Source organism: Spinacia oleracea, chromosome 4 (genome assembly GCF_020520425.1).
Source record: "Spinacia oleracea cultivar Varoflay chromosome 4, BTI_SOV_V1, whole genome shotgun sequence".
In the NCBI taxonomy this organism is placed as follows: domain Eukaryota; kingdom Viridiplantae; phylum Streptophyta; class Magnoliopsida; order Caryophyllales; family Amaranthaceae; genus Spinacia; species Spinacia oleracea.
Window position 1 is genome coordinate 147,334,637 of NC_079490.1, and position 10,095 is coordinate 147,344,731.

Consider the following 10,095-nt stretch of genomic DNA (forward strand, 5'->3'; position numbering starts at 1 on the left):
TACAAATGGTTCCTGCAACCGTACTGATTCTGTGAATTTATGGTCCCAGGTTAGTCGCCTAGGGGGGGGGATTATGGGGCTATATCACCGGCTATGGACAAATATGTGCGCTGTTTCCAACCTGAGGCTGAATTTCAGTTTCCAAGCGCAACGAGGCGATCCTAAGTGGGGGTGATTGTAATCCCCCTGCTTTGCTTTAAAAGGATTCAATGTACTACTTATATCACCAAGGTGCACCTTTCTTTTAGTGAGTCGATGTGCTAAGAGACTCCACAGTTAAGGGTGTTTGGCTGGGAGTAGTCTTAGGATGGGTGACCTCCTTGGAAGTTTTTCGGGGTGCACATGAGTGAGGACAAAATGCGTCGGAAGAACTCGTGGTGATCTTTGGGGCCAGTTGTTGGTCCAAGATGCTCATTTCGTGACAATCGGCTCCGCCCTAATTAAGGGTTGGGGTGTTACATTATTAAAAGTGAAAAAAATGTAAAAGCAATAAATTAACAACTTGTTAATGTTTTTCAAATTCATAGTTCCTATTAAAATTAGTGACAACAATACTATGATGTCTGTTACACTATTTGGTGATGATGCTGATATACTCCTTGGTAATGATGTTGATATATCCTTTGTTGTCAATCTTCACGTGTATTAAATAATTTACAACACATGTAAGTATACACTTTGTCAGTTTGTTGAGTTTAATAATATAGATTAGAACACGTCTATGTTTAATTTTTTGTAATCAGGAATCCGAAGACAAATATTTTGAGGAAGTATTTAAGTGAAAGTCTTATGAATTCATTCACTTTTATCTTACATGCTCCGCAAACAGAACAAGAACAAATAAGGGTCGCTGCAATTTTTCAAGTAAAATGGGAAGAGAGATTTCGTTATTCACAAGAAGATATCAACAAAATTAAAGTATCCAAATTTTCAAATTTGCTGTATTTCAAATGTTTTTAGACCATCATGGAAGTAGAACATAATTTTGGATATTTTTTAGCTTCTTACTTGGGATTTTATGTTTTCTTAAGACACATACAATATTTAGGTACATTTTGGTATTGCTACACGAATACATTGTATATTTGTATTTAACGTCGTTTAAGTGATTTTATACTTTTAAAAAGTACCCATGCAAAAACCCATAATAAAAGTATATGAATGAGAATTTTTTATTTTTTTTTTCTTCACAAATTCTTATTTATAATGGGTTTACAATAAATATTGTACACCGGAGTAAAAGTTGACTCAAAATGCTTAAAAGTTACATTTATATTGTAAAAGTTATCTATTTTTTAATGATATATTTTTTCATTTGAATAAAAATTATTTCTTCAAAATCACTAATATATTACTATATACTAAAAGAGACACCAGGAATGACACATGTCAATTCCTGGTGCAATTTTTTCCCGTCAAAAATCACTTTCCCAAAAAAAGTGTATATGTTTGATTTTATTTTTATTCTCTACTTTTTTTTTATAAACTATGTATTTATGGAAACAGAATTTAGTTTATAAATTATGGCAATAATATATACGACATAATATTAATTATTCTAAATTGGTAATATTTTAGTCAAATTGATATATTAGTAATGGAAAATATATCACTCAATATTTTGGTCAAATTACCATATTAGCATTTTAAATATGCATATTAGATAAATATATTTAAATAAGCATGTTAAAAATGTTATAACTATGCAGTAGTTTGGCAGATATTGAGTTAAATATTTTGTGGAAAAAATTATCAAAATCCGTGCGTGCACGGGATCTAATCTAGTAATGTATAAATTAATCATGTAACCCTTTAAAATGTTTATCTATCAACTTTTTAATTTTATAATATAAAAGTAACAGAAAAATAAATTAAAGTTAAAAAAAACTGCATAAAAGTTATCTTAGTGTACAATACATTTATTGTACACCTTGTGCGCGGATGATCTTTTGTTTTTTCTTTTATCGGTACAAAGTTGAAGCGAGAAGTTTTCCTAAAACAAAAAAATAAAAATAAACGAGTGAAGTAAAGCTTCTTACATCGAGAAACTCCGGGGAAGCAATTTACCGAAAACACTCGAAAGTCACAGTTCTTCCCCAAATCACACCGGAAACAGAAATAATAATGGAGGTGGAGATCGACGAGGAAGAGATCAAATCTGCCGGCGGAGAATCCTTGACTGATGGGCGGCGAGGACTGCGTATTCACGGCTGGGAGATCGAGACTTCAAAGCGTTCTATCCTCACCTCTCCTGAACTTCAACTGTATCACCTCTTTTTCTCTATAATTCTTCATTTAAATTTAAATTCATCATTTTCGGATTTCATCGCTAAAGTCGAACCTATAATTAGTATAAAAAAAATGCGTTAATGACGTGACAATCTGAATTGTGATGAGTTATAGCCCTAGCAATTGACTTATAATTTAGGTTTGGAATTGGTTTAGATAATGTTTAGTATCATTGAAAATTTTGAATTTCATTATTAATATTTTGCTATTTTGTTCTTCTCTTGCTAAATCTTACCAGTGATTTTAATGATTATGATCATAACCCTTTGGCATTTGTGAGCTGGTTTGCCGGATTATTAACTCTGCTGTTATCTCAGTAGTAGTAGTTCTATGAAGTAGAAGTCTGTTTATGAAATACCTTTAGCTGGTTATTTCGAACTTGCTTCGGGTTGATATTTATGAAAGGAAGAAGTTTTAGATGAGACCGGCAGACATTATGGTCAATTGGTCATTGAATGATATAGAAGGTTGTTTTACAGAAAGGTAAAGTGTTATTAGCCTAGAGACTCTCATTTTAAACTTATCTTAAGAGTTGGTGTGCCGGTGCATGTTCCTGCTATGGTGGTAGAGCGTGGCTGAAGTCTTGGCAGGCATAACTTAAGTATATTGTTAATAGTATCTATCCATTACTACCTCTTTTAAAATCATTGGTCATATAAGTTCTCAGTTATTTCTGGATATATATTGAGTTATAATGTGAAAATATAACAGCTATTTAGCCCAATGTTGGATTATGCAATGTTTCCCTTTGGCTTTTATCAAGCCCTTCTATTTCACTAATACTCACATTATATCTTCTAAGAAGAGCAAGTATTTTTCTCAGCTGTGCCATTTACATTATCTGAAAGTTGTGTATGGTAGTGTAAGATTCGAACAGAGCTCTCCATTATTGTGACGTTCTTTGGAAGTCTGTAAAACATGGGTGTCAGTCTACGGCATTTATGCCATATCTGTTTGAGATGTTGAATACGTATTAGACATGGTTGCGGGCCTACGACATGGTAGTGGGAAAGTGAGTGTAACATTGTATATTTTCTCAATAATCTGGAGTGCTAGGTCCTTACCCTGTCAGCTATGTATGTATGTGTATTGAACATGAAACTAGTCCTTTCTTCAAAATTTTATTACTGGTTCACATAATACAACAACATTAGCTCTACATGGCATCTGTTTCCTTGCCCTGTTTTAACTGTGCCCTATAATATTGTGTAATTGCAGTTGGGAAGAAAAACTTGAGACAACTCACTTCCCTGAGATGATATTTGGAAACAGTTCTTTAATTCTTAAGCATTTAGCTAGTGGCACTATGATTCATTTCAACGCATTTGATGCTTTAATCGGCTGGAAGCAAGAAGCTCTACCACCAGTTGAAGTTCCTGCTGCAGCAAAATGGAAATCCAGAAGGTAAGCTACACTATTTAATATGAGATCGTAAGTTCCTTCAAACGCGTAACAGTTGTTTTTGCCCCTCTTTTTTCCCCTGAGATGATTGACAACCGTAGCACACCTCATCCAAAACTTTGAGTTATAGGTATTATTTTTTCTTTAACCAATTTTTTGATCTGGGATTCTTGGCATCTTTAAACATTTAGTGCTGTGAAAGGTTGGGAAAATACATTCTTGTCAATTTCTGGTAAAGAAAAATGATCATTCTATTGCTTCTGCTTTAGTATTCTCTTGTCTGTATTCCTGTTGTCTCCGAACCTTCTTGTCTGTATTGCTTTTGCCTTTGGTCTATCAATTAGCGACTCAGTTTCTTGTTTAGCACCTCACCCTGTAGTTGATAGTTCATTTTACCTTTCGTAATGAGAATGCTGTACTGCCTGGATGCAAGTAAATTATGAAGCCGCAAGCAGATTACAACTCAAAATCAATTGCTTTTGACAGAAAGGAAAATGTCGACGGTAAAAGGAAGAAAGTATATCGACATGGTAGACGACTACAAGGAGCCATTTGGTTGTGAATGTTTTTGCCTCTCCATGCAAACTTATCAACTTATCCAATCAAATCTGGATGTAGAGTTGGATCTATTTTACAGTATCTGTTGATGGGCAGCCTGAACCTTGAATTCCATTTTATTTCTAGTCTCTTTTCTGCATAAAGTACGTGTTGGTTGGCTTCTTACTGCCAATTCTTAAAGTGAAGGTCTAATTCAGTTGCATGAACTTTCTCATGTATATGCAGCCAACCGTTTCAACAGGTGATATTGGACTATGACTACACATTCACAACACCTTATTGTGGAAGTGAAAGGGTTGACAGGAATAGTGAAAAGGTGTGCTTCTTTAAATTCTGAAGATTCCCTCCATTTGCTGCAAATGTCAAATGCCCATATTTTTGTGTGTTCACATACTTCTCATGTGTATTTCTTGTGATGTAATTTTCAGACAGAAATTCGGTTTGTCCAATAAATGAAGCTTGTTCTTATTTTTTTTTGCAAAAGATTGTAATGCTGAATTATTTAAATTTTACGCATAACAGGTGGGAGGGGACATTTCAGATGGCAGTCCTAGTCTTTGCTGGGAGGACTGTGAGGAGAAAATTGATATGGTTTCTCTGGCTTCAAAAGAACCTATTCTATTTTATGATGAGGTAAGTAATTGACAAAGCCACTAAATACTGTCAATTGAGGGCAATCGAGTCTGTCTCGTGCATCTTCAGCCAAGTCTTTCTGTACATATCTTAATTGAATAACTTTTCACAAATGGTGCATTATTTAGTCTATGTTGCAGGCTTTACTAAAAGTCCTTATGCCTCCATTTTCTATTGCAGCTACTTATTTGTTATTTAGAAATGATAGAATACTATAACTATCACATTATTAAGTCCCCAACTTCTCTCTCATATTCTTAACAAGTTTCATAAATGTACTTCATCTACGAGAATCTATCACAGTTGAATCACTCTCCCGAACAGTGCACCAAATGGCCCATAGGCCATAGCGTTTTGTTATTTCCTTCCCTTCTTTCCTGATTCGACTGATTACAGTTACGTATGCATTGTTTCATTCTCCTTTCTGTGCATGAGCATAGTGTATTTTTTTTTACATCTTGGAGCTCCAAGGTTTGCGCTGTAGTTTAATGAAATTGAGTTCTAATTTTTTGGTTGCACACTAGGATGCATTCTTAAACACACAGCTGTCTCTACATTTATCTGTTTGCTATTTTAGTTCTTTTATTACATGGAAGATGGGCCTAATTTACTTTTAAAGAAATTTCTTGAGAAAGTAAAACTAGACTCGTGTCTGCTGAGTTTCTTTAAATAATCTTACAGCCTTTGAGTCCTGCAACAGCTCTGTGTTGTGTTGCACTATCCTCTAGTTTAATGCTTCAGTATTAACCATTTGCTGAGTTGCCTTTTCTCTTTCATTGGAGCAGGTGGTTTTGTATGAAGACGAATTAGGTGACAATGGAGAATCACTTTTGACTGCCAAAGTGGTAATTGTGACATTGTTGATATTTTGATTAAAGAAAATGTTATATGTTCTTTGACCACACGGAGTACTGAGAGGATACATGTATTTCTGCAGAGAGTTATGCCAAGTGGTTGGTTTGTTCTCTTTAGGTTTTGGGTGAGTATTGAACTTTATCCCTTCCTTTCATTTTATTTTATGTTCCCTTAAGTCCATATGATTTTTGTTGAGTATTGAACTTTATCCCTTCCTTTCGTTTTATATTTATCTTCCCTTAAGTCCATATGATTTTGGGTGCGATTGAACTTTATCTCTTTTATTTTATATTTATCCTCCCTTAAGTCCATATGATTTTTGGTGAGTGTTGAACTTTATCCCTTCCTTCCTCTTGCCTAACGCCACGGTATAGGGGTTGGAGAGATGTATCACTTGCCTTACCCTTGCAACTGAGGAGAGACTTGTTCTGTTAGATTCTTGACTCAGTTGACTGAGAGTTCAATTAACTGATTTATTAGATTACAGAAAATAAGTAGGGACTAGGGAGAATAGATTAATACGTAGTACTTTGTAAGACATTTGGTCGAGTCTTTCCCCCCTTTTTTAGTTAGTCAATGTAGAGGTTCTGCTGTGAACTTTTTTGTTTTTGTTTTTATGTATAGGAACACACTAATCTATGCTTTTCTGTTATGTAATCCTACATACTTATCTAATCATGGTTTATTCTTCATATAGCTGAGAGTTGATGGCGTTCTTATGAGACTACGGGATACTCGTCTGCATTGTGTATTTGGAGAAGACTCCTTCCCTGTTATTCTTCGGGAAAACTGCTGGAGAGAGGGTACATTCAGTGGCTTGGCTGCAGTAAGTACCTGTGCCTACCTTCACCTGCCTATCTCTGCTGTCAATGGATATCTATTACTGTTTTGTTCTCTCATATGGACTTGTGATTTCAGTTTAATTAACTCATATTTATATCCTCACTTAATTTGGCAGAAAGGATATCCGGTCGACGTTGCTTTATATAAAGATCCAAGCATCATCAGCATGAGGCTCCCTATTATCAAGCATAAAACACAAAAGCTTAAATTAAGTACCAACCTGTAAGCCTGTAACAGTTCTTTGTCAGCGGCTATTCATAACATTAGTATACTGAATCTGAATCTGAAATGAAATCAAATTGTTTTCCTATACCCATTTAACATAATTGATGTGATTTCTGAATGAAAATTTCTTTCTGTGTGTATAAATATGTTTTGCTATAGATTTCTGCTTGGTTATTCCAGCAAGTACAGTTATAAAAAAAAATGTGAAGCCGTGAAGGCGTCACAGGTGCAGGCATAATGCCCATGTGGGTCTGATGGAAATGTGAATATGTAAATGAGGCTTGTAGAGTTGAAGAAGCCTTTATTAGTGCAAAACCAAGCAAAAGCTGGCAAAGTGGCTGCCTTCTACAGAAAAGCAAGGTTCCACGCCTTTGTATGCTGGGGAATTAGAATTGGTTTAGGAAGCAATGGCCTTCCTCACCATTATTTCTGCTACTGTATGACCTGTGCTTTATACTTGCCATTAAGGCGGCAGGGTAATCAAAGGAGGTTATGAACCCCCTCCCCTTGGTATAGACCTGACTTGAGCGGGGCTTAATCTTTACCGATCTAAAAGAAACTTTTTGAGGGAGGTATGTTGATACAATTTTTCTCCGATAAAAAAAAATGCAAATGAATATAAACTAATTTTGGGGTCATAGGCTCATAGCCAATTCTGATTTTGTGCAAGGCTGATTGCTGAATTTTTGAGTTGTTTTACCCAAGAAACAATTGGAAATTCAGTTTAACTTTCCCCTTTTAATGGAAAATTATTTTCTGTTGGCCAAAGTGCACCCTCCCCAGCCCAAGTTAAAGACCCGGCTGGGGGAGGGTGTGCTTCAGAAGGACTTATAGCTGACCAGTCTAGAACACGTTAGACCTTCTATGCCTGTGATAGTCTTTATCTTTTCCGCAGTGAAGGCTTTGGGCTTAAATGATTTGTGTAACTATACCACTTGAGTGATTGACTCTGTACTCTGCCGAAGTGCCGAGTGCTTTTCCTGGTTTTGACCCCTAAGCCAAACACGTAACCCTGCCGAGAGTGATGGCATTTAGTAGGTTTTACACTGTTAGTTGTCATCATTTACCTAATTTTAACGTGTTTTCTTTTAAAACAAATAGTTTAGGCTTGTCATGTACATTGTCCTCGACCATGTTAGATGTTATTGTTGGCCAGTTATAAGCTACTCTGTGTTATGCAAGAACTTTCATCTGTTTCTTTATACCCTTTGTACTGTCTTCTCATATCTATGAAAATATAGGAAGTTAAAATATCAAGTACGCAGTTGTCTTTTCCTTTCCGCGGTTAGAATTTTTCTAGAAAAGAAGCTTTTTTCTCCTCTATCCCACCTCTTTATGAGTTCTTTTTTTGTGGTTTTGTTCCTGATGTGACAGATTCCTCCAACTCCATCCTCTAGTTTAACTATCATCTTTTGATGTGAACTGTGTGTTTGACCACTGGGATTCTTCGATTGCATCTATTGAATATAGTAGGTGTATACATCACAATAACAAAAATTCTGTACGAATCCCCTTTTTAGCCTGTCTGTAGAGGGAGTTGGAGATCCAAATTTCAATTGTTACAGCCTTACCCTTTGATAAGTCGGAACCAATTAAGGAGCTGCCTCTGAAAGACCTGGAAGAAAGGTCAAATAAATAAAGAAAATCTGTTTAGATCATAAACTACCTTGACTACAAGTTTTCTCTAGTTTAATTGTTTAGCTTAAGAACAGTGGTGACATTTCTTTGTGGAAACAGCAGATATTATATATTATTATGGATCAATGGGTGTCTAACTAGATTAATTCTTCTTTTTCCTGATAGTTGTCTTTTCGGATTTAAGTTGATCGTGCTGGGGTTGAAAATTAAAGAAGAGAATTTAAAGACAACTGACATTTTCATATGCATAAATATACATTATTAGTTGATTATATTTGCTGATTTTATAAAGATAAACTACGGAGTACAGTAGTGAAGAAATTCAGCATTATTGAGCATCACACTGTTAATACTCAAGTCGAAGCTTCTGCAATGAACATTGATGAGTATTTAGCAGATTAGGATCACTCTGAATCTTAATCTGGGAAGCTATTGACCTGGACTTGAAATTTGCAGAGGCATAATTGGTTCACTTGAAGTTGTCTTGTTGATGCTTGCTTGATTAATAACATGGGTTGTGAAGCAGGCTTGAAAGTGAATCAGAGCCGTAGATTGAGATCAAGCTTGGATTCCTGTGGTTGGTGTTGCAAATTAACGCGATAACTCCCAGGCCACAGAGCATCTGTTGCGGTGTTCCAAGTCCAAGGAGTGGTAAGTACCCCTACATCTGAATGCTTAAATACATAATCTTGAGTAGTGTGTGGTTTGTGTACCAGTGAATGGGGATGTACACCGAGTGAGTTGACAGGCAACTCCATCATTGACAATGACATCATCCTTTTGGATTGAAATCTTCTTGCTGCACCTCTTTCCCTCTTGTGTGCATTCTGATGACCCCCTAGAGCCTGGGAACTGTAAAACTTCCTCATGCAAAAGTTACATGAGAATATTTTAGGAGGAACTGGAACTGGTCTTGATGAACTGAGTTCATCAGGTATGGAGGTCAAACCCAGATTCAGCCAACCTTGCTTGTTGTCTTCCATGTCAGAATTAACGTGTTGTTTGGATGGAAGAGAGAATGAGTTTGGAGGAATTGTAGTTGAGAAGAGTGAGAGGTAAGATTAGAAATATAATCTGATGTTTGTAGAAGTCTATGTGGCCCCAATATAGTGATGCTTTTGGTAGGACAGGAGACAATTCTCAGGTCAGTCATACAGTTAACAATGTCCAGCTTAGGATTCCCACCTTGATGTATGTATAGTATATAGCTGCTTTTGCTTTCTACAAAAAATCAAACTTTACTCTTTCAACTAGGCCAAAAGGAACACTACACTACTAGTTGACTATCCTACAAATTATCAAATGACAACTTCATGTGTCTTACCATATATCGATCATGATTCGTGCCTGCTGTTGTTATTACTTCTCCAAAGAATCCCACTACGTTGTTGCTCAACTTTACCTAGTAGTACCATTTCTTGATCTCGGTCTTCAACTGTTGCTTGCTTTTTTGGGTACTAGTACTTGGATGTTGGAACTTAAGTCTAGGCTGCTCTTTCACCAGCTGAAAAGGCAAAAGCAGCTATGTGAGTTGCAGTACAGTAACTTGACATTTTAATTAGGATCATATTTACTGTTAGTAATTCCCCCTCATGCATTCACAACCGTTGATTTAGGAAATGGAGATCCCAACAGAGGTTTACGAATTTACCT

At 35.9% G+C, this 10,095-nt stretch overlaps 2 protein-coding genes across 2 annotated transcripts; one reads left to right on the forward strand and one right to left on the reverse strand.

The window, feature by feature from the left end:
• Positions 1 to 1,998: 1,998 nt before the first annotated feature.
• On the forward strand, positions 1,999 to 6,948 carry LOC110805324 (TIP41-like protein). Its single transcript, XM_022010921.2, has 8 exons — positions 1,999 to 2,264; positions 3,508 to 3,693; positions 4,474 to 4,564; positions 4,771 to 4,881; positions 5,667 to 5,726; positions 5,819 to 5,860; positions 6,434 to 6,562; positions 6,695 to 6,948. Exons 1-8 carry the CDS (start codon positions 2,125 to 2,127, stop codon positions 6,803 to 6,805), a joined length of 870 nt encoding a protein of 289 aa, XP_021866613.2. The 5' UTR covers positions 1,999 to 2,124; the 3' UTR covers positions 6,806 to 6,948.
• A 1,713-nt stretch (positions 6,949 to 8,661) lies between these two features.
• On the reverse strand, positions 8,662 to 9,882 carry LOC110805309 (zinc finger protein 1-like). The gene has a single exon (XM_022010902.2). The coding sequence runs from the start codon at positions 9,423 to 9,425 to the stop codon at positions 8,982 to 8,984; it is 444 nt and encodes a 147-aa protein (XP_021866594.2). The 5' UTR covers positions 9,426 to 9,882; the 3' UTR covers positions 8,662 to 8,981.
• Positions 9,883 to 10,095: the final 213 nt, after the last annotated feature.